General features: G+C 28.8%; 2 protein-coding genes across 3 annotated transcripts in view; one reads left to right on the top strand and one right to left on the bottom strand.

The window, feature by feature from the left end:
* The window catches only part of LOC129920174 (diuretic hormone 44), a 53,819-nt gene extending 47,038 nt beyond the window's left edge, over nt 1–6,781 (top strand). The window contains exons 3-4 of one of the 2 annotated variants that reach the window (XM_056001400.1): nt 1,215–1,337; nt 6,320–6,781. In XM_056001400.1, the coding sequence (XP_055857375.1) occupies nt 1,215–1,337; nt 6,320–6,571 (375 nt within the window). In that variant the 3' untranslated portion in view covers nt 6,572–6,781. The remainder of the gene's footprint in view (nt 1–1,214; nt 1,338–6,319) is intronic. The other variant, XM_056001399.1, reaches the window with a different exon arrangement.
* A 3,300-nt stretch (nt 6,782–10,081) lies between these two features.
* Nucleotides 10,082–25,367, bottom strand: part of LOC129920175 (dynein axonemal heavy chain 5) — a 78,960-nt gene continuing 63,674 nt past the window's right edge. Inside the window, exons 32-35 of the mRNA XM_056001401.1 lie at nt 24,106–24,201; nt 23,815–23,871; nt 19,098–19,230; nt 10,082–10,609 (exon numbers count right to left, since the gene is read on the bottom strand). Of these exons, the coding sequence (XP_055857376.1) occupies nt 10,356–10,609; nt 19,098–19,230; nt 23,815–23,871; nt 24,106–24,201 (540 nt within the window). The 3' untranslated portion in view covers nt 10,082–10,355. The remainder of the gene's footprint in view (nt 10,610–19,097; nt 19,231–23,814; nt 23,872–24,105; nt 24,202–25,367) is intronic.

Here is a 25,367-nt window from a genome sequence, read left to right as displayed (position 1 = left end):
TGCAAGCTAATGGACTTTGAAATTGACAAGAATCCATAACGAACTTATCTCAATCCTAATTCGTTCTAACACAACCCAACCCAAACACACGGCAAAGGAAAAATTCTTACAGACAGCGAGGACTAACAGACATGATTGCCAATAGCAGATTTATATTTTTTTTTAAGTAAAAATTCATTTATTAACTGATTTACCAATATTTGCTTTAAACTAGGAACAAAAAAAAAAAGTTTCTAGCAACCAGTTTCCCTATTAGCATTTTATATTGTAAAGTTTTAGCTGTTAGTTGCAACTGTTTTAGGCAAAAAAAACACAGTCAAAGTAAGGAAATTGTCAGCAAAAGTGAAGTGAAGCGAAATGGGAACAAACCAGTTGGTAGCAACTAGTTTAAATTAAACCTATTTTTATTTTCAAAGAAATACAACAAACTAAAACTGTTTGTAAAACTTATTACAGAAAAAAAAAACAGTAAAAAGAAAAGATTTGTCAATGAAAGTTCCTTTACAATTGAAAAAAAATCACAGAAAGAAGTTGGTAGAAATAAGTTTCCCGATTGGGTTTTTTTATTGTATATTTTCTGGCTGGTATTTCCAACCATTTCAAATGAAATAAAAAGAAAAATAGTAAAATTAAAAATGAAAAAAACTAGCCAACGAAATTATTTCTGAACTAAGAAAAAAATCATGAACAACAAGTTGCTTTCAACCAATTTCCTTGAAATTAATTGATTTCCAAAGAAATATACAACTTTTTGCTGCTAAAAGGTGCAGAATATTTGTAGCAATTATTTGAGACCTAAAAATCAGTGAAATGAAAAAACTTACCACGGAAAATTGCTTTGAAATATGAATAAACCACGAAAAACAAGTTGCTAGGCAACCAGTTTCCAGTTCCTTCTTAATGATTTCATCAGTTTTGGCAACCATTTGTAAAGTATATGTCTCCCCTTCTAAATAATGACACAAATTACTCTCACTTTATATAAATCATTCTCATACTCTTTAAGTAAACAAAATTGAATTTTGTCTACAAAATCAACGATAAATTGCAATCTTTATTTTGTTTGGTCCTTTTTAACACAGGATATCTCATTAGTGCTGATGTTTTTATTTTGTTTCTTTTTTTTTTTGAAAATTGTACATAAATATAAATCATATCAAAAATTTATTTAAATTTATTTCTCTCAACACTTTTTCTTATTTTTTTTTTTGCAGGACGATTATTTGCTGGAAAAACGAACAAAACCTTCATTGTCAATAGTGAATCCACTAGATGTGCTACGACAGAGACTTTTACTAGAAATAGCTCGAAGACAAATGAAGGAAAACACGAGGCAGGTAAGAATTAAACAAAACGAAAACTCCCACACACCTCTTCAAAAAATATGAAAATGAAAAAAAAAAAAAAAAAAATTAAAAATCATGAAAAATGTTTGAATTAAATGAAAAATTTGTTTTTTTTTCAATGTCAACTTTTTCTGTTTTTTTTTGTGGTTGTGTTTGTGTGAAAAGATGTTGAAGAACTTTTGTAGATACGACGACAAACAAATGAAAATGAAAATGACTGATGATGAAAAAGTGAAAATGTAAGAAATTTCATCAAAATGAAAAGTTGGTAGATACTCTTACTTTACTTACCTCAAGGAATAGCTAAGGTTCCTAAGTAAAGAAATGATCATTTGGCGAAAAAAAGTATTTCTTTTTATTTATTTTGTAAGGAATTTGCATCAAAAGAAGTTAACTTTTGGCTTTTGGACAGACATTTATTTGAATTTAAAAGTGTGTTTGTGTGTGCTTGCGTGGTGTACTTTCAAAAAGATTAGATGGCTCTTTTTTCCCTAGGGTTCAATAGACGCACAGCTGTTAAAAAGCTAGAACTTTCCCCAGGCAAAAGAAACAACCATTTTGCTTTTTCATGCTAGAACCAAAAAATTTCCTTAAACTTTTAAAGTTTTACATTAATATGTACGCAGCTGAGTACGTATGTTCCCTCATAACTTTTGATCTACTTAACATAATTTGAAGAAAGACTTATCGTTCTAAGCGTTTTGTCTGTCCGCTGGTTATAAGTCACATAATGTCTCCTTACATAGCGCCCTCTATAGGCAAGAATTGATTTAATTGAAGAAATATACAGATTTGACTTGGAACACTAAAATATCCCTTTATTGCCCTCCTCAACTAAGTCCACGGGCCTGCTTATAGTTTATATCTCTTCATAATCATTTCAAAATTACTATTTATAGATCACTAAGTTAATCCCCACTGGCCTCAATTAATTGGATTACCCTTTCATTACATAAAATACACATAAAACCTCACAAATATCCTTTTTCTCCCCCAAAAAAAAATTCTAATCGAACACGAAATCATAAATGAAATCTCAATTTCCACCCTAAATAATAATAAATTAACTTTCAAGCTTTATTTTGTTGTTGTGTCTAACATATAATATTTTCCCAGGACACTCTGTGTGGTAAATTGTCCTTTTTTTTCTGTATTATTATATTAAACACCTACTAGAAGAGTGTTATTCACTTAATCGATGTTTGTATACATTCTGAGTTCCTGACATTGATGACTAAACAACCAGAAAAGAAAAGTTCGATTAAGAGATATACAACGCATTGTTGTTCATGAATCCGAATAAGAATTTCACACTCTCAACAAAAACAACAACTAACAACATGGATTATTTCTTATGGTTATATCCTGATTAACTTTCCATCAAATTCAATGATCCAAACCCACGAGTATGGTATTTTTTTTTTTTTTTTTTTTGTATTATATCGAACGAATAATTGGAAATCTAAATTCAAAACACACCCACATTAGAAACGCTGCTGCCGCCACACTGAAATCCTGCAGTATGTCCTTTTTCATATGGGGAGTCCTTGTCGGTCGGTCGTCGTCGATTATATTGAGAAGTTTACCAATAGAAAAACCTGTCGTTTGGGTTTCATTATTTTGATATAAAACTGATTAGGGTAAGAGTAGAAGAGAGAAATGGAACAAAGTGTAGCCATATATAGAGCCAATCTCATTCAAACTCATTCTCTTAACCTTTCAGTCTTTCTTTTTTGTCGCTCGCACAAAAAATACCATATGTGTTGATGGTGTTTTTGATATCCCCGAGGCATATTATAAGCTTAGAACCATAGCTAACCCAGGTATGGCTTTATATAGCCAGCTTTTTTGGAATTTCCCAACAGGCATATGTTGGAATTCGAACATCATGTTCGATACGTTACGTTTTTATAATATCTGATTAAGGCGGGGAAGGATTTGATCAAAAGGAAAAGAACAAAATTGTCATAATGCGTTGTACAACTCATTGTAAGAAAAACACAATTTTTCAAATTAAAGTCATACATTTGCAAATCAAATTTACCCATTTGCAAGTTAGATTCACGTATTTGCACACCAAATTCATATGTTTTCAAATCAAAACTACCTATTTGCAAATCAAATTCACCCGTTTGCAAATCAAATTCAACAATTTGCAAATCAAATTCATCCATTTTCAAATCGAAATTACCCATTTGCAAATCAAATTCACCCGTTTGCAAAACATATTCACCCATTTGCAAAAAAATTCACCCATTTGCAAATTAAATTCAACCATTTGCAAAACAAATTCACCCATTTGAAAAATTTTCTTTGTTCACAAAAGAATTCATTAGATTTGAAAAATGTAGATCTTGAAAAAGGACGAACTTAATGTGAAAAACGCGTTTTCGTCGTCGGCCTTTTCTTAAGAATGCTGGCCCTCTTAATAAGATAACTTATATTATCATTAATAAAATCCACCCCTGGAATTGATTTTGATGAAAACAGTCTGAATAAAATACCCTCGCTGTGATTGTGATATGAAGAATCATGCATTTTTTATTTTGGCCAGAGCTTTTGATGGGAAATCATTTTAAACGAATGCGAAGTCATGACTTCGATGAATAGGAATCAAAATGAGACATAGAAATGAAAATGATAAAGAGAAAAAAAGCAATAAAAAACAATACGATTTGGGATAATAGCGCCCAATGTCTGTTTTATTCTAGAAAACCCTGTTGAAAATCTTAGATGAAAGCAAGCTATTAAGCATAGATTTGTATTTAATAACTTCTTTCTGCTGCTGTCCACGTGTGTGCCTTCAAATTATAGTGTGAAAGATTATGTTTTTTATTTTTCGACCAGTCCACAAAAATTGGTCAAGAAGATTAAATTGTCTGATAATATTATTCAAGGTTAAAATAGTGGGACGGATTTTCTTCATTTTAAAAGGCTTTAAGATGTTTTTCGTTAAGGTTTCTTAGGAATATTAGTTTAAGATTGTTGAATTCGTACCAAATTGAGTGAAAGCAAAAGAAAATCAATATAAAGTTTGGTTCTGTCGTTATTTTGACTGACAGGAGTTCCCCAAGGCAAACACGTAGGTCCTCTTTTATTTATCAATTGATGATTTCCATTCCGTCGGTGCTATTTTTCAGCAATATTCTATTTCCTAAAATTTGGTCTGCTAAAAACACGTAATTAATGAAGTTAATACTTCCTAAATAAAAAAAGCTTTAGAGAAATGTGTAGTTCTTTTATGCGCTTATTTTCTTAAATGCCAAAAAAATGCTGGAAATTACGTTTGCAACATAATTCAACTGTAAAACTAATTGCTTAAAGACAAGCAACAATAATTTCCAAATAAAGCGAATATTTTACTAATTCATTTTGGTCACTCTAATTCATGAGAATCAACAAGAACGAACATTTCACTATCTTTAAAATTGAAGGGATTCATCCATCATTCAAATGCCTTCACACCTAATTGTTCAGTAAAAGAAGCTAAGAATATGTAATTTAAAAACAAAAAATATTTTTGAAAATGCGCGTTAAGATAATATTAGAAATTAAAACAAGACAAGAACTAGAGATTTCTAAAGATAAATCAATCTTTCTTTTTTTTTTAATTTAAATTACGTATAATTAATTTAAAACGAATCCCATATTTCATCACATGTTTAGATGGCAGAATTTAATATATCTGTCTCGACATCTTAACGCTTTTCAAATAATATGTCTGGTTTTAACACACACACGTGTCCTTTATGAGTAGACAGTAATTAGATTTATGGACTCAAAACTTCAAAAGACTTATTCCATTATCATTTTTAAAATCCTCAGTTTCAACCTAAAGGTTAAGCACATATTTCAAAAGTTTTTAACAACTTCTTGATTGAAAAAATATAAATCCATTCTTTATGAAAACAATCCTCATAATGAGCTCAAGTTATGCAATCTACGAAACCAATTCCATTACAATTTTTTCCAAAAAAAATATTCTCTTCAAATCAAAACACCTACAAAAAAAAACACATTAAATATTGTTTATTTACATTTTTTTCCTCTTTTTTTTTGTTGAAACAAACAACAATAATACAATAAATCCATTAAAAAACTTCCAAGAATAAACAAAAATGAAAAAAAGGAGATTCTCTAACAGGTCTTTCACTTTTCTTTAAAAAGAATACAAAAAGAAGGGACAAAAAAGAACAAAATATAGAGACATTTCTTTCGTCATAAAATTTTACTGGTCCTTAAGCCTTAAGCCTTGCCGTGTGTCTTTGTCCATGAAGGAGAGGTGGGATAAAAATATTCGTTTACACCTTAAAACACAAAATTTTTGTGTTGGAAAGTATTAAACAAAATTAAATATTATGTGTCTTTACATACAAAAATGCCTGTGACTTAAAAAAAATCTTAAGGACACACACTCACAGTCTTTTAAAAGTTGAATTATGCGAGTATGTAAATACACTTTATTGGATTTTAAATTCAATTTGGTTCAAGAACAATATTTCTTCAGTTGACTTGACTACACCTCAGTAAAAAGATGAATTTTGTTGTTGAATTTAAACAAAAGTCCTTAAATAAAATAATAAAACACATTGACACAAGGCACGCAACAAACAGCAAGTTTGTATTTGTAAGGAGTAAGGACTCTTTAGTCCTAGATAAATATCCTTTACCTTTTAACTTTTGAATACTCTCAAAGTGTATGGGTTAAATCTATTTGTTTTGATTCCAAAAGTTCTTAAGAAATTTATAAGAAGGAAGAAAGGTTTACACTTTTGCATGTTTTAGTAAAAATTATGTCAATATTTTAAAGGTATTTAAGAAATACTAAAAAGAATTAAATTCAAGCCATATAAAAAGGTTTTCTTACTTTTTAGGGTGAAAGGTTTACATCGTTTCATAGGATTTGATTAATTTTCTTACTTGGAATCTTGATATTTCAAACTCCTTTTTTTCTTTTTTTTATCTATTTCCAGGTTGAAATAAATCGTGCAATTTTAAAGAATGTCGGAAAACGAGGCCCCGATCAGCATCATCCTGTTGCGGATGCAAATAGCATTCTCTATGAATTACTACACAGTGGCGATAACATCGAAGATGAAAATTCAAAAAAGATTCAAACAATGAATCACGAATATGCTACCAATGAAATTGGTGAAGATGATGACAATGACTATCGTTTAAGGTATCTGTACCGTTTGCACAAGAATCGTTACAATAGAAAGTAAATTCCTCATCACCAAAAAAAAAAAAAAAAAAACAAAAACACACTCCAACAATCTCCTATACTGAAATTCCAAAACTAAAAAAAAAAAAATCACTATTTTCTTTCTTTTGTATAACAAAACTAAATTACTAAAAATTGTATGCTTTAAAAAAATCGCACTAAAAAAGAAATACTGATAAAATGATAAATTAAAAAAAAAAAGTAAAATAGTTCCTTAACTGCATTTAACTGTTTTTTTTTTTTTTAGTTTAATTGTTATATTTAACAAAATGCGATGTTTGCTTACTAATATTTTTTTTTTTTTATTTTATTAAATTGGTAACTAGTAATACTGTATAACGAATCTTTAAAAAAGTATAAATATCTATATAAAATTGTATATTTTATTTATTTATTTTCTTTTTTAAGTTTAAAATTATAAATAAATGTATTTTTCTATTATTCAACAAATAAATATTTACATATATAATTTATACAAAAAAACAAATACTCAATCAATGTAAATTTTTATTAAGTTTTTCAAATCAAAGCACAAAGTGAAAACAAAACAAACAAAAAAAGTATTAAATTTAAAAATTATGTAATATGATATTAATGATAAATAAAGATAAAAATAAAAAAAAAGATAAAATTGCAAATTCAATCCGTGTCAAAAAGATGTATAAGAAAGTTCCCTAAAAAATTTATTTTATTATTTTAAATCTTTAAATTCCCAGTATTATTTTCGTAGACATTCTCGTTTCTCTATTTCATTAAGAACAAACAAATTAATCAAAATTTCATCTCAATTGTGTAAAAAATACTAAAAAAATCAAATTAAATAAAATCAAAAAAATACATTTTCAGAAAATATAATATTAAAATATTTTATCTGTTACACAAGAGTTCATTAAAAATAAAAATGATAGAAAATTTATTATCTATCCTTAAAAAAAAAATAAACAAATTAAACCTATTATGTATATTTGGAATAAATGTTGTTGATGCTAAATTTTAATGAAAATTAAAAGAAATAAACAAAAAAAAAAAAAATCAAGTGAAGGAAATCCCAAAATGTATATAAATCAAATAAAGTAAAACAAATTTAAATAAAATGAACAAAAAATATTTAAAATAAATTATTGGAAGCATTATTTTCTTTGGATTTATTTTTGTAATAAAAGATTTTAAGAACCTAGGTTTCTGATGCTTCAACTGAAAGAGTCCCCACCCCCCCTCTTAAATCCAAACTGCAAAAAAGGACAACATTTCATGAAATAAGTGGAAGAAATTTTGTTTGGAAGAAACGAAAATTCGGCGAGAAAAAAAGTGCGTTTCAAAAATTTCCTCTAAACCCATCGAGTGATACATCAAAACAAAGGTCTTTCTAATCTCTATTAATATGTGAAACCCAAATTTTGGTTTAAGGTTGCAGAGTTTATTTGAAACAATATATATATTTTTTTTAAATGCAAAGGCAAATATCTTCGGATCCCAATTAAAATATATTTTTTTGAGATTTTCGAAAAAATCCATTAAAAAAAATTCTTCACATCCATTGCTTGATTTTGACCTCGAATAACTTGTGACTGATCGTTCAATTCTCTACAAAAAATCTTTGAATTTCATGGCATTGGAATACATCCTTCATAATGATCAGAAGAAAAAAAAAAAACAAAAACAAATTCCTGTGTTATTCTTATGGGCTTTTCAGGGACCCCTTTTAGGGTCTAAAAGAAACTTTTAAGCCTGGTTCCGAGAAAATCAAACAAATTTTTGGAATCGCCCTTCTATTTACAATAACAGGGTGTCCCAAAAGTTAACGTCGAAACGAAAACGGTAGATAGGGAAGGTGGTGACAGTTATCAGAAAAATAATAAAAAAAATCGCAGCCATATATTTTGGGAGTTATGGGCATTTGAAAAAAAAGTCGAAAAAATGGTCACCCTGTGACGGTTTTTCATGTGCCGTGACTACAAGTCTTAATTTTTCTCATTTTTTTCTTTTGTTACGGAACCTTGAATAACCCTGCTATCAAATGCATTAACAAATTTTAACTCAGCTGCATCAGTTTTAAAGAAAATATTACTTTTTTACCCAACTTAGTACTAAAAAATTTTACTTGACTCTAATTCAATGAGCCGTAGTGTGAAAAAAATGCACTACGATGTTTCGGCAAGTTGCCTTAAAAGTTGGTGTGACCATTTTTTCGACTTTTTTCAAATGCCCATAACTCCCAAAATATATGACTGCGATTTTTTTTATTATTTTTCTGATAACTGTCACCACCTTCCCTATCTACCGTTTTTGTTTCGACGTTAACTTTTGGGACACCCTGTATACCTACCCAAATTTTGTTTGAAGTCTGGTTTCACAGTTATTTGAAATCGAAATAGGTAGGTACCTATGCTTTTTTTTTAGATCTTAAATATTTATAAGCAGATATCTCTGGACCTCAGTCTCAGAATAAATTAGGGTTTGAAGAGGTGAATTTGTAGTGAATAAGCGCATCCATTTAGGTACAAAATATTAAAATTCTTTTTTTATGAGATTTTCGAAAAAAAAAATCCATTTTAAAAAATTTCTTCTAAATCCATCGAGTGATCCATCAAAAGAAAGGGGTCTCTAAGCTCTATTAACATGTGAAACTCAAATTTATGTTTGAGGTCCGGTTGCAGAGTTATTTAAAACCAAATATGTTTTTTTTTTTCTAAGATGCAGAAAAAGATAACTTCGGACTCAAGTCTTGAATAAGTTTTGGTAAGTTTATAGTAAACAGGCGCATCTATTTAGGTAAAAAAAAAATTACAAAATCTATTTTTCGAGATTTTCGAAAATTATCCAAGGGGTCGAAAAAAATTAATTTAAAAAAATTTCCTCCAAATCCATCGTGTGAGACATAAAAATAAAGGTCTCTATAAACTATATTAATATGTGAAACCCAAATTCTTGTTTGAGGTCTGGTTGCAAATATCTTCGAAAAAGTTTTGAATTAATTGCAATCTTGGGACATGACCTGAAACAGTTTCTACCTTTTCATTCTGCAACTTCTTTCATTTGAGTAAAAGAATTCATTTTCTTTGAAATTTCAAATAATTTGGTTTTATTTCTGACAAAAACTTGCATCCCAATAGTCTTATCAAACTTTTTTCCATTTCAATTTCTTACATTTAAAATGTCAAAGAATAAATATTATACATATTTCAGTTCATATGAAAACGAAATTTCCTCAATTTCTTGAATTACCCCCAAGACAGTGCTTTTACGATTCACAACTTCTATTTGAATTTTGCTGACAAAAACTGCTCAGTCAAAAAATATTGAAATAAAACTTAAAATTATTTTCAAAGTTCTAAAAGCAATTTTAGTTTTCTTCAGTTGCAATCAAAACCATTGATTTAAATAACTTTTAAGCAAACGATTTTTGGTTTCACATTTCATGAACTCTTATAAACTTTATTCCTACATAAGTTTAATTATATTTTGTAACAAAAATAAATATCCAAAATTTTCCGACGAAGCTCATTCCTCCTAAAAACAAAAAAAAAACTAAAATCATCATCATCACAGTCAACAGAGCACCGAACCAAATTATAAATACAAATACAAATTGTATATAAAACCACAATAAAGCATTCTCCACAAAAGCCAATAAACACCCTTCAACGAAAAAAGGTCTCCTGCTGCATCAACCAAGACCGCCACCACCACCACCACCAAGAGTATGTTTTTCTCCTCCTCATCATCATCGTCATCATCATCCTTATAATCCTTTTTGCCGCGCTATACTCTTTTACTACTTGAATCTACTTTATATCGCAAAGCAATGCAACACCACGCAATGTCCAATGTTTTGGATTAAAATCCGTTTCGAAATCAATCGAACCCACATACTTTGCATCGGTTCGTTGTGGTTTTCTGTAAATAGGGCATTCGTATAGCTTTGGATCCTTTCCTGCTGTAGTATTGATTGCATAAATGTATATTACTGGCATTTGTTCGTAAAGGACTTTTGGTTTTGATTCAATTAGTTTTCCGCTTCGTCGATCTAGCGAAGCACCTGTAAAAAAATAAATACAAAAAAAAAATCGGAAAAAGAGAAAAATTTTAATCATTAACCACCATTTGCCGTTTTAATTGCTTTATAGGAGTGGGATATACTAGAGAGGGCGTGTTAGTGTTTTTGTGCGGTATATTTTCAAGTAGTTTTTGGTTGTGCATTTTTTTTTTTATAAGTGAAAAATTGGAAAAAAACAGGACATCAATAATAATCTTAATCGGGATAACAAATTACCAGGAAAAAATATTGACATATAATCTGCTTAATTTAAAATATAAAAATGGGTTCGCAAATAGCTCATACTTATACAGGATTTAGGTTATCAGAGAATGCTTCAAAAAATGCTCAAGCTTATTTAATTTTATTTCCCAGCTATATTCTGGTGGGTAATCTGTATGACCTATGTGAACTTTATGAAATCCCTTAAACTTTATGGAAACTTCATTTTTTTACTTGCTCTATAGATAGGTATTGGTTTCGTGTAGAAAAAAAAATTTGAGATTTTAACCAAAACCAACATTACGATGATGGAGAATATCAGAAAAGTGGTTTTCGTCATGCCGTCGCGTCCGTCGGTCTGTGCGTCTGTGCGTCCATCTGTACATCAAGCTAAACGGATGGATGGATTTGCTTGAAACTTGGTACAGATGATTTTTCCGTACTTCCCTAGACCCTTTTTTTTATTTTTTTAATATCACTTTTTTAACGCATATCTCCCATATAACGTTTTCGAGGTATTGCAACTTTCTCGAAAACGGCTCTAACGATTTCGATTAAATTTGGTGTACGTAATAATCTTATGGATTAGTTTTTCCCAAAATATTCGGAGAACAGAAATATGGAGTTGCCGTTTTTCAAAAATTGACATATTTTTTAAGTTCATATATTTCATCAAAGCATAAGTCAATTTTATTCAAAATTTACAGAAATCATTTTGAAGTGTCAAATGTAAAAATAAATAAATAAAAATTTTTTGAAAAAAAAAAATTTCTAAATCGTTTTTGAAAAAAAAAAAAATTTTTTAACTTTCAATTTTTTTTCTTTTTTAATTTTTTTCTCGACACTAAACAAAATCTTAAATTTCCAATAGATATTTAAGATAAAGATACTTTGAACTACATGAGCAAGTTCGTGCGACCCAGTCGTGCATTTTATTTAATTTAGGAAGCTTAGAAGTTATCATCAAATTATTCCCTTATAACAGTTTTTAGACTTAGAGCCGATTTTTCAATCTTCTAATAAACAGTGAGATAACAAAATTGAATTTATCAATCAAGAAAAATCTATTCTACAGAATAACAAAAAAAAAAATGTCAAATTCAAAAATATCATTTTTATTCATAATTGTTTTTGTTTTCTTGTGTTCCGCTGTATTTTGTATCGATATTTTCTTCAAAACAGCTTTGACAATTGACACAATCTTTTTGTTGGGATTATTCCTTAGAATAATTTTTATTCATCTCTGAAAGAAGCAGATAGTTATATTCCTCTATTAAATATTTTATTAAAGGAATAAGCTACACATATTTGACTATTGAAAAATTGATTTTTTAAGTACTAACTGACTGTTTAACTGACTAGATATTGAAAAATCGGCCCTTGAGCAATTTTTTTTTTTTGAAAATTCAGCTTTGCAATTTCTTTAAATTCCATCTTTGCAAATTGTGGATTCCCCATATTGTGTAAAAAAAATGTTTGCAAGCAACTCTGCGAAAGCATGCGAATTGCGTTTTTCACACAAATTATAAGAAATTCTATATCGTGGATAGTGCGAAAGTTTTTTGCAAAATTTTGCTCTAGAAAATACTGGGAAAAAAAACACGAATTACAACTGCGCAAACAAGACTTATGAAACTTATGAAACTTGGAAACCAACTTTGGTTTTCCTACTTATTTCGGTACTATGCAATTTAATTGAAAAAGTCTTCGCAAATTGGATTTGCTGAAAGTTGAATGTGCAATCTTTGCGAAGATTTGCTTTAGCAATTTACGAAATGATGTTTTATAACCACTGCGAGTTACTGAAAGACATGGTTTCGTTTTGCAAATGTGCGAAAGCTAGGCTAAGCAAACTTATTGAAGCTCTGATAAATCGTTTTCATCAAATTCTTTTAAAAATCTCTGCGAAATCTGTTTATTATATCGAAAATTTGCTTTTTTGTTGAATATCTGATTCGCAAATACCCAAGAACAGGCAAATACTAATATGCGAATTGTGCACGATAAGGCTCTGTAAACTGTTTGAAATGATCGTTAACTTTGCAATTTCCTGTCTGAAATTGTATGAAAACTATATCCTCAAAATATTTCGCCTGTCAAAAGTGTTCGAAAAAGTCTTTTCAGGGCTTGATTTTACGTTTATGGCTTACAACTCTGCGAAAGTCAACAGGGATAATATCTGGCTTGCTATTATGTTGCTTTGCAAAGATCAAATATACAGAAATATTAGAGAAGTGCGAAATATTATTTTAGCTTTTGCTCAAATGTATGATATGCAATGCAGTAACGCAAGCAAAAAAGGCATTTTCCATTTGGAAATTGAGTGGGTTTTTTATGTTTGTGCTTTATTAGAGATGCGTTTAGAAATCTGACTTAATGTTTGCCAACTGCCTCATTTAAGAGAAGTTTATTTTTTGTAAATTTTTTGACAGATTTGCAATTTTAAATGTCTGTGAAATATATGCAATACCTATGAACATCCATTTTTCAGAAAATGTAAGAATTTGAATGCTCCTTAAATTAACCACTCAAAGTTGCAATGTGAAAATTTATCATTTGAAATAAAAATTTGTGCAAATTTTTTAAGAATTTGCTGAACGACACGTTTTCAAAGAAAACATAAGGAAATTCGTTAAAATAACTTTGGAAATTTTAAAAGAATATTTCGCAGAGAATCTAATTTTTAAATTATTTCATTGGTTGGTGAATTATATTTTGTAGAAAAGAAAAAGAAAAAAGGTGTGCACTGTGCAAATTTTTTCTTTGCGAAATTAAGATGTGTTTGTTGTGGTTTATGCGAAAGTTTGCCCAGCAATGTCTATATTTCAAACTGTTTCTATGCGATTGTGACAAAAAATACAATAATGTTTTGCGAAACAGACTTCAAAAATTTTCCAAGCAGGTTTTCACACCTTTTCAAAATCTGCGAAACATACTTTTGCGATTTGCAAAGTGTTAGTGTGAAACTAAGAGTGTTTCGCAGAATCTGCGAAATTTTTCAAATTGTAAGTAACTCTTCTAATGGTAAACTCATATTTTGTTAGTTTTGCGAAAGTCTTTTGGTGCAAAATTCTATCATTCTTAAGAATTTAAAACCACTACAAGTGTTGTGCGACTGGTTAAAGTACCTATCTATATTCAAATTTGCAAAACCCTGGTACTTATGTGACAGTTCAAAGCAAAACAAATATCCTCATACCCCATTTAAAAGACACAAATTGATAAACCAAAACTTCTCTTATGATCCCACAACTATTCACATCCTCCCACATAAAAAATTTTGTGTTTAAAACTGTCAAAAGACTTTTAAGATAAATATCGATATTGGTTATATATTTTTTTTTCTTGATGCCCCCAACAAAAGAGGACAATTGTTGGCAACGAAATTTCCGCCTTTTTTTCAATCGATGAACTTCGTTTTCCTCCAAAGGAACACCCAGCACAATTTGATGGCCAATTGATACACACATTTTGACGTAAGAAAAAAAAGGACTTTATCTTGTAAGCTCATCGAACACATGTCTCAATGAATCCTTTCTACAAAGGATTACAGTAAAAAAAAAAAATAAAAAATCATACTCATTTGCTTTTTTTTTGTGGAAATGCGTCAAATCTTAAAATCAGATTGAACTCAGGTTATTAGGTTGCTTATTTTTTTAAAGGGTTCAACTTTAAATGGTTTTTCTGTAGATTTACACAAATTCTCTTTCTGTATTATTATTTGAAAAGGTCCTTTCTCGGGTGTCTATTATTGGTAGTTTAAACTTTTTTGGGTTGTCTCTTTTTTTGTCACATCAAAGTTTGTAGGTCATTATCACTGACAATGTTCTTTATATAAAAAAAAAGAACAAAAATTGACCTTTTTTCCCACCAGTAAAAAGTCATTTAAATATAGGAAACATATTTATTTTGCTTTTCATTTTTTTTCGCATGGGTTGGTAGCATTTAATCTTTTGGAAGAAGTTGTGGTTAGGAAGTTAGGATAGTCCTGACGGATTAGGCTTAAAAAATCCCCAAAGTGTTTCAAGTGGAAAATATATGACAATTTGTTGAATATTCATGAAGAAGAAAAATTATAAAAGAACACCTGTGGCTGATGAGGGTATGAAAGGTCATTTAAGAAATAATATTTAAGACACATTTTTTTTGTTATTGTTAATTACTATTGCTGTATGGAGGCTTTGTATTTTGAAAGAAGAGAATTATGTTGATTTGATGAAGTTTAAGGAGCAAGGAATGTCCCTGATAGAAACCTCAAGGGAAAGTTGAGATTGAGATAAACTCAAAAATAGGACTTTTTGTTTGTCCTTTTTGGTGTCATTCCTATTAAAACAGCAATTTAACATTTATTGTTAATTGAACGACGAATTCATTTCACCGCAAAGAGAATCAATTGTAGACTGACTGGGCAACAAACCACATCTACATTTCAATCAGACATAACAATCAGACATTACATTACGACGATGGAGAATGCTAAAAAAGTGGGTCCCGCAATTCTGTATGTCCGTCTGTATGTACCTCAAACCGCAGCCTAAAATACTGGAGCGATTTTCTTGGTAGTAAGCAGTTTTGGTTTTTTCCCTAGAGGACATTTTTTTTTACGACCTTGCCATAAGATGGGACAAATATGGAAAAGTTTGTTTTTAAAAAAACGGCTCTAAAGATTTTTATTTAAAAACTGAATGTAATTTTTCAAATAAGGTCGTAATTTTAAATCAAAAAAAAAAAAAAAAATATTTATGGGATAGTTGGATTTAAAGGATTTTTTTTTGGACAAGAAGGTTTTAATAGTAACATTAAGAAACATTTTCAAAAAAAAACAATTTTTGGATTTTAAAAAATAAGTTTAATTTTTTTTCTAAAACAATTTCTTTAAAAAGGAACAATGATTTTTTTTCAAGCTTTATTTTTACATGTAGACTAATGTTTTGTTTTTATTGGCATACAAATTGTTTTTGAAAATTTTCTGAAAATTTTTATTTTTAAGAAAACAATTTTTCTTAAAAAAAACGTCTCTAATGATTTTCAAAAAAAAAAAAAAATTCCAAAAATTCTATGTTATAAAACAAATTGCATAGCATACGGTTTTTGGCTAATAAAACACTTAAAAGGACGATTTTGTAATTTAAAAAAATTTTTTTTTTAAACATTTTTAACAGGGTGATTCAGGAGGAGTATGCCAAAAAGCTTGAGCATGTAGGTTGGGTCTATTCCCCCTCTCCATTTAGACAGGCGGGGCATTTTTCTTAAATATTGATTTAATTTGTAAAAAAAAATCATTAAAATCAACGGTTACACCTACAATATATCTCTGTAGGCACACCTCATTTTTGCGAATTTGGTTTATACTTTTTCAAGTCGCTAGAACTTTTTTCGGTCTCACTATTTTATAGAGAATCATATATGAAATTGATGTAGAATATTCCGAGGAATTCGAATATTGTATTCACAATTCAAAAAAATGTATTTTCACCCTTATAAAGCTAAACACCTTCAGTCCTATTTATAAACTCATCATAGACAGTGCATAGCATTATGTACTCTTTATAATGTCTTTAAACAGAAAATTGTTATTTATAAACTTTATGTAACGTTTAATAGAGATTGTATAAGCTAAACGCGTTTTTAAGTTGTTTAGAGCCTGAATAAGAATATATTTTGCTTAAATGTCATTTGAACATCACATACAGTGGTGGCAAAATAATTAGAAACGTTCTTCTTTTTTTACAAAATGTTGTTTTTTTCTTACTATAAATACAAAATATTTAACAAACCTTTAGCAAACACGAGTTATGATATATTCCTTGTAACATTTTAGGAAAATAATTTTAGAATTTATCCAACAAAAGAAAAATATTTCAAAAAATCTGAAATATTCCAATTTTGTGTGGAAATATAATTAGAAACACTGAGCAAAAATTATGAAGAAATATCCTGTTTTTGGTTTTTAGCATTTACATTTGCAAAACTTGGTGAATTAATTAAACGTACAATTAATAAAAAGGACTATCACCAACTAATTTCCATAAGTTGGTTTATGTGGTTGCAGTCCTCAAAAATGCCACAAGTTCCAAAAAAAAAAAGTCCTTAACAATGCCTGAGAGACCAACCCCTTACATTTGAGAAAAAGGAGGTGCAATAAAGAGGAGCTCCTTAATAAAACATCGAGCTCTTGAAATGTCTCTGTTAAAAAATATTTCTAATATTTTTTATTTATATTAAAAACATACATACATTTTTTTAAAGAAAGAGCGTGTTTCTAATTATTTTTCCACCACTGTAATTTTCAGAAAAAGAAAACAAAAAACCAATGATTTGTATATTTTTTTTTTCGTTGAAGAATTTATTTTTTGAATTACATTTGCAATTAAGTGAACAAATCAACTAAAACATAATATAAGAAATTTGGAGATTTTTTTCTAATATAATTTTCTGATTTATTTGTGTATATTATCCCTTTGTTGCCCGGATCAATTTTTTTCTCAAAAAAATTAAAAAAACGTTTAAAAAACTTTAAATATTTCTTGAATATCGTACCAGAAAAAACTATATCCATTGCACTAGTAAATATCATTATATTAGTAAACTTCTGAGCTAGGTATTTGCTGATATATTTAATTGGCACAAAAAGTAAAAAATTAAAGTTTAAAAGGTGGTTTCTTATTGTAACCACCGGAAAACAAAGGGTTATATGACATCGAGAACTATCGCTCACGTTTAAGTTTTTTTTTTGGTTTATTTTCGATGGAGATGGAGTTTTTTGTCGTGATTAAAAGTACTAATTTTCCATTTTTAGTACTAATTTGGACACAAACCTAGCAAAACTATAATGGCTAAGAAAATGTTTTATAAATAGAAATTTATGTAACGTTGCTTAAAGGAGTTTATTTTTTGTATTGTATAACTATGCAGCCGTTTAGAGCTGTTTATTGAAATCTAATAAACAAGGCTGATTGTCTTTTATCTGCTTTTTAAATAAGGCTGTTTTATGACACTTTTTATTTTATTAAGTAGTGCTAATTTAGTTTTCAAAATTCAATACTCTGATTTGTTTTTAAACCGTATGCAAGAAAAGTCTTGTCGTTTTCGAGAAATGTATAAAAAAAATAAAACGACTATTTTCTTAGACTTAAATGAGAACTAAGCCGGAATTGATGAATTTTTTTTCATTGATAACGCCTGAAAAGATACCTTTGAATTTTTCTTACTAACCAACTCCCTTAACTGAACTTTCTAGTAAAATTTTGTGACAACATTTACTACAGAAGAAAATTCTTATTCAATCATCGATCCCAGATTCCAGAAAGTTTTTGTCAACGAAAGAAAACCTTTCTACGAAAGAGTAGATAGTTGACAAGAAAGGGGGTGAAACTTTGAGTAAAAACTGAGTAACTCATAATGAAGGACTTTTCAATTAAAGTAATTTTCAAATGGGATTTACTTCTCATGTCTTGTTTACATATTTTTAATTGAACAACAAATTCGTTTCACCATTTTTTCTCGCTTCTTTTTATATTTATAATTATATCTCACTTTATCGTGTGGTTTTTTGAAATTTTAACAAAATGCCAAAAGGCTTTAGGTAAATGTTTTAAAGAACCCACAACATCCTGCAGACAAAATTGAAATTTACCCAAGTAAACCAAACAGAAAAACGCAGACAACTGATACAAAAAAAAAATAATAATTTAATATTCCTACTTGAACACAAAACACTCTTCTTCTCAATATATCGAAATAAAGGACTCATACAAGTATAAATATTGCTCTTAATCTATACTCTATGTTTTTTTTTTTTTTTTTGCCTATGTATCATCATAATATTGTGTTCGATTTTATGTTATTGGTATTCATCCTTTTACTTACTTAAACAAAATTGAACCCTAAAGCCCTTTTCAAATCATTTAACGTGTGCTGCCGCCATGTGCAATATATGCCTACTTCTTACTAGACTTGTTGCTGTGGATGTGTGTTGGGTGTTTCCCTTTGATCCCACAAAAACCATTAATTTGTGGAGATTACCTCTCAAACCCAAGAGTGCGAGTATACAACACCTTCTTATTCTATCAACATTTATGTATATAGATTTTGTCTTTCTTACAAAATGTTAAACAAAACAATAAGCACATCATCATTTTGTGTGTGTTTTTGTGTCACCAGGATATAATAAATACAAAAAAAAGGAAACAAAAAAATAAAAAAAAATATTTAAGGAAAATGGAAAGCTTGTGTGGTTTTCAACAACTCTACTTAACTTAAAACTCACCTTCAAGAAACAATCCGTGTACGTAAACTCCTTCGGCAGGATATTCAGTGATGTCTTCTTTATTGTAGCGAGTTGTTTGATTTTGCAATACAACCGAGTCAAGAGCCCATCCTTTATGTGCTCGTGTTACCTCCTTTTTTGTAGATGATGTTGTGATGGTTTATATAAAATAAAAGAAATAAATAAAATTCAAATATTTATGTAATAAATTGAGAATATGTTGCAGGCAACATCAAGGAAAAAAAAATTGGAAAATTCAATTTTGTGTCTTCTTTCTAAATATGGCACCTCTCTACCTGTTTTTTGTTTCGAATTGAATAAAATTTTTTTTTTATCAAGTCAACAACAGGGACAATATACATTCAGGTCCGTATCAATTTTTTTATAAAGGGAAAAGAATTTTCTGAATAAAAAAAATGTTACTCATACGCCACAGTGACCCTGTAATTTTCTTCTAACTTAATCTTTGACTAAATACTTAAATAAATCCATCGATTAAGTCATCATAAGAAAGCTCTTTTCATGAATGGAACCTTAAAATTTCATTGTGTTGTTGGTGAGTGATTTGCCTCTGAACAAATTTTGGTTTAAAGAGATGAGTTTGTAGTGAAAAAATTTAAAATTTATTTTTTTGAGATTTTCGAAAAAAAATCCAAGGGGTACTACTCCTTCGGGAAAAAAAAATATATATTATAAAAAATTTCCTCGAAATCCATCGAATGATACATCAAATCGAAAGGTCGCTCTAAACTCTATTAATATGTGAAACCCAAATTTTGGTTTGAGGTCTGGTTGCGAAGTTACATATTTGAAATCTAAGTTTGCATTTTTAGAGGTCTTAAAGGTCCCCCAAATCCATCGAGTGATACATCAAAACTCTGTTCAAATAAGAAACCCAAATTTTTAATTTAGGTCTAGTTGTAAAGTTATTTGAATTATGCCTTTTTTTGGGGGTCTTAAATGCGGAGGCAGATATCTTCGGACCCGAGTCTCAGAACAAGTTTTGGTTTGAAGAGGTGAGTTTTTAGTGAATAAGCACATCCATTTAGGTTCAAAATTTTTTTTAGGTCTGATTGCCAATTTGCAAATTTTTCTAATGTTTCATAAATGTGGGAGCAAATTTTAAACCCAAGTTTAGGAACAAGTTTTTGTTAGAAGAAGTTTGTTTGCAATGAAAAGGGGCATTCATTAAGGTAAAAAACTTAAAATTTATTTTTTTTTAGAGGTGAGATTTTAGTGAAGGACGCATCCATTTAGGTACACAAATACAAATCTACTTTTTTGAGGTTTTCGAAAAAAAATACTCCTTGCCGAAAAAAAACATTTTTAAGAACTTCTTCCAAATTCATCGATTGGAATATAATAAGAAAGGTCTTTTTAAACTCTATTTGTATGTGAAAACCATTTTTTTTAGGTCTGGGTGTATGCTTGGAAAACGACAAGAAACTTTTTAAAAAAATACATATGTCTCGAAAACCTATCGATCAAATTTTTTTCAAATTGAATGATTTTCGGGTTTTTGGTTAAAGATCTATACCAAAAGTAAAACGTCATTTAGTGTTTTAATGTTTTATTATTTTTTTTTTTTGTAGACTAGGCCGGCCCTGTATAACTTTTTGAGAATTTATGCATTTTGTTCGACCACGCACAGACTATTCCCATATTTTTGGCAGACTACATTTGCTTAGCTTCTAAAGTTGATTTACAGCTTAGTTCCTGACATTTCGTATTATTTATTTTATTTGCTTACATTTGCTATACAAAAATGATAAAAAAGAAATATGTAAATGGATAGCAAAATGAAGTTCACTTCGTCACCGAACAGCATCGTTCGTTCACACGCTTCGATGATGGTGTGAATTTGAAATATTTCTTAACAAATTTTTGTTATAGGAATAGGTTACTATGACCTTTTTGTCAGGGATTAGTAGGTATATATCGACTATTTTTTTATGAACAGGAAATACAAAATTGAAATTATTGTTGTGCAGAGTATATCCTTAAAGGGGTTTATTCGAATGAAAAAATATTTTTATTTAACAGGTTGTTAATGGTGGATAATTTATTGTGGATATGGCAACGTAGATATGGATCTGTGACAAATGACACTTTATTTTTTTTTTAAGTTCATTTCCATTGAAAGTTTAACTTTCCTTTTTAGCTTAAAATTTACCTGGGTTTCCGCGCTAAGGTCTAAGAGATTTATAAAATTATTTAAATTTAAATAGAATTTCCTGAATTATTTCCCAAGAATTATAAGGGTTTATAAGCAAATCTAAGTAAAAGAAGTTACTTGAAAAAAACCTTTAAGAATTGAAATAAGGCTATGAATCCCAAATTAATCCAAATAAATATCATCTTTTTAAATAAACAAAATTAAAGACAACCAATTTTTAATAAATTCAAACATTTTGTCCTAAATTAATTGACAGCATAATAATAATTATCTCCTTTTTGTTTAAAGATGTCCTTGATTGTAGGTAAAAAGTTTATCATTGAGATAATTTTCTTGAAACAGTATAATAATGAGGTCAAGATTGTAATAGGTCGGCTAAAACAGTTTGTTAACAGCTAGGTACCAAGAAAAGTATACTCACAAAAGTTTTCAGACTGTTCTTAATGAATTGATGGTGACTTTAGCAATTAAATAAGACTTGTTTAACAGCATTTTAGTATGTAAACAGTGGAGGAGATTTTGTTGTGTAAAGAAAACGTATTTTAGGCATTTATTATATTAATTAACACAATTCAGAGACGACTTAATTGCTGCACGAACAAAATTAAGTAGAACAAAATAAAAACTAAAATAACTACCTTAATGAGTGAAAGTATTTGTACAGTAAAAAAAAAAAATTCCTTGCATTAATTAATTCCTATAAAGAACTAATTTCGGAACAGCTTGTATAAAGCTTTTGTAAGGTGAATGACCGCAACGATTTTATAATAGAAATAATTCAGCACCCTCTCGACAAACACTACTTTTAATCAAAATTTTATTCTTCAGCCGTCATTTTGTAAGCGAATTTAATTCAGTATCTTACAGTATGAATGAGAGCAGGAAAAGGTCCACAAATTCTTGATAGGACGGGATAAATAAAATCGCTGGAATGAAAGTGCGAAAAATAAAGAATGGTTTCATAAAAATCCAAAAAGATAAGATAACATGAGCAGAATTTAAATTGTAATTGTACCAAACCGAATTTTTGCAATAGCTGTTAAAGTTTCCGAAAAACATAATTATATTAACATTAAGCTTTTTCCACTAAAAAATAATGATAATATCAAATATATTTCTATGGCGGTAATCTACGGATTTCCTGTTTTAGTAAAATTCATTTGGACTTGATTTCTGCACAAACACAGTGTGAATTATAATAAAGTACAAAAACTTAAAACAAAAAAATTTGATAAAAGTTCTAGCATGCGTTTTTAACTTAATGATCTTTTACTGTTTGAAGTTTATTCCTTACATAAGCTGATGCAGTTTAAAGTTTAAAGCATTTTGGCCTTCTTTTTTTTTAAATGTTCACAGAGTCTTTTATTCCGCATTAGGAATCAGCCTCAATCAGGGAAGTGATTTAATGAGGTAGCTAGAAATAGAAACTTCAAAAAGCTTTTCCAACTCAACTTTTCACTGAACAGCTATGCATTTTGGACAAGTCATCATGAAAAACCCATCAAATAAGATTAATTTGTTCCAATCGAATCTTGTGATAACTTTTCTCATAATGGACTGCCCATGATGAGCTGTCCTATGATGTGCTGTTACAAGAAAGACGGATGAATTAAAACAAAAACCAAAAATTGAACGCTATTTTAAAATTAACAATTTGTTATTTTTTTAAAACAAAGGATTATAAGTATCTCCACAAGAAAAATCTTAATCCTCTCTTGGAGTCTTTTGCAGAGATGAGACGTCAAGAAAAAATTCTTGATAATGGTGAAATAACATTCAGAAACCACCAGAAAGCCACTCGACCATTTTCTAAAAAAAATAAAAAAAAAACAAGGACTCAAACTTATCATTTATAAATTCTTCAGTTAAAAAAAAAACAAGGACTCAAACTTATCATTTATAAATTCTTCAGTTGTGTTAAAAACTCCTGGGACAAAAGTCTATGGCTATTTAAAATATTTAAAATGTATGTACAATTTTAAAAAATCACTCAATTCAAACTTGTGGCTCAACTTAAATTCAGATCAGTAGATATAACCGTTCAATTCACCGAACCTTATTCCCTTTTTAGCGAACTTTCTAGAGTTAAAGGCAAAAATTAATTTTTCTTTGACGTGTTAGCCTCCGGAAGAAATAATATAATTATTATTAAACAAAGTCAGAAATTCCTAAAAAAATAAAATTTTCCACGAAAATTGGATTTTTTCCATTAAATTAGGTACTAAGTAATAATTTAAAACGAAAACTTCCTATTAATTTAATAAAAAGTAAAATTCTTCTTTAAAAAAAGAAACTTTTTTCTAAAGTTTAAACAAATAATAAATATTTCTAAAGTCTACCTATTTTTTCCCCCAAAATACATGAGGATATCAAAATGGGCCCACCTTCATACAACACAATTGTTGTTCTATTTACTTCTACTAGGACGTCAATTGATTGGCGTTTTTGTTTGTACATATCAAATGAACCGCGTAACACAAAAATATATTTCCAATTTATATTTCGGTTATTGTTTAACTTTTTTTTATGTTTTTGACTTACCTGTCTCATGGCAGTCAAAAACCCTTGAGGATTAAAAAATCCAGTCATCCAAAAGACCTGTAAAAAAAAATTATTACAAAAAAAAAAAAAAATAAAAATTTCATTATCGTTAATTGAGTTTGTAAAGTGAAGTGGCGTTTTGTAACATTTTAATGACTTTCGCAGTTTTTTTTCTTTTTTTTTTTTTGTTAATTTACTGTACTGTAAACACAATTTAATGGACTAAAGTTTTTATTAACATCTTCTTTAGTAGTATTATGTAAAAAAAAAAAGAGGGGTCAATTAACCTACCTTTGGTCTATCTGTTGATATCCAAGTACGAAATTGGGCGTTTCGCTCAAGAAGCTCGGTATACCAAAATCCAAGGGTTGTAGATTCCCACGAAATCTAAAATTTTGGGGAAAAAATTTTATTAAGATGTGGTTTTATTTGCTTAGGACAAAAAAAAGGATAAAAAGTTTTTTTTTTTTTTTCTTCGAAAAGTAAACAAATTATGGAATGACATGACTTTATCCAAGGTTGTGGTAAGGGATCTTCATTTTTCTATACAGAGGCATTGATAAAGTGGCAAGGTAGGATTTGTGTGGCCGGTAAAAGGTATCTACTTATAAGCTTGTTTATCAACAAGTTCACTAGCCATTAGTTATCCCTTCCCTCTTTATCAATTTATCTTAAAGACAAACTTGTTCAAAAAAGACATAAATTACAAATTGAGTGAATGTTATCAAAGCAAATAAGTCATACAATTTATGGAAACTTTTTTCTTACTCAGTCTGAAGAAAAAACAAAATTGAAATAAATATATCCTTGCCCAGAAAAAATGTGTGTCTATAAGCAAATTTCAACCAAATACAGAAAATATAAAAGTAAATAAAATAATCTTTTTGATGATTGTAGCTACGAAAAAAAAATTATGAGGCATTTAATTTAATTCCGCACACATACAGATACATACAGAAAATTAAGAAGAAAAATTGAGAAGAATTCAAGTGAGTTATTTCATTAAAACAAATTGGGAAATAAATAATGGAAATCTACCAAAAAAGCATACATACAACATATATGAAGATAATATTAAAAAATTCTTCTAAATAAGAAAAAAATTATGTTTGAAGAAAACAGTCTTAAATAATATTCAACTACAGACACACACAGTCGAATGAATACAAAAAAAAGTCAAAAGTCAGTTTGAACAAGTGGCATAGTATAGTAAGAGCAAGATGTAAGTCTAAGATGATTCAATTGCCACTTCATCGATCAGGACACCAGTTGTTCATCTTTAATTCAGGTACGGATGCATTTGTGAAAAAAAACTAGGCTATCTATTTTTGTATTCATATGTTTATAGTAGTACATCTCTTATCAAAAAAAGTTATATATGTTTTGTAAAGTTGGAGATGATTAAAAGATGCAAAACTTTTACCATTTTTTTACATTAGGTATTTCGAAAATATTGAGAAAAATGTCAAAAACTATTTTTTTTTTTTTAATTTTTATTACAAAAGGAGTTGTATTTTGATAAAATTTTGTAAAAATGTACGTTTTTATATGTA

This window comes from Episyrphus balteatus, chromosome 4 (assembly GCF_945859705.1).
Source record: "Episyrphus balteatus chromosome 4, idEpiBalt1.1, whole genome shotgun sequence".
In the NCBI taxonomy this organism is placed as follows: Eukaryota; Metazoa; Arthropoda; class Insecta; order Diptera; family Syrphidae; genus Episyrphus; species Episyrphus balteatus.
This window is presented reverse-complemented; position numbering and strand designations above follow the sequence as displayed.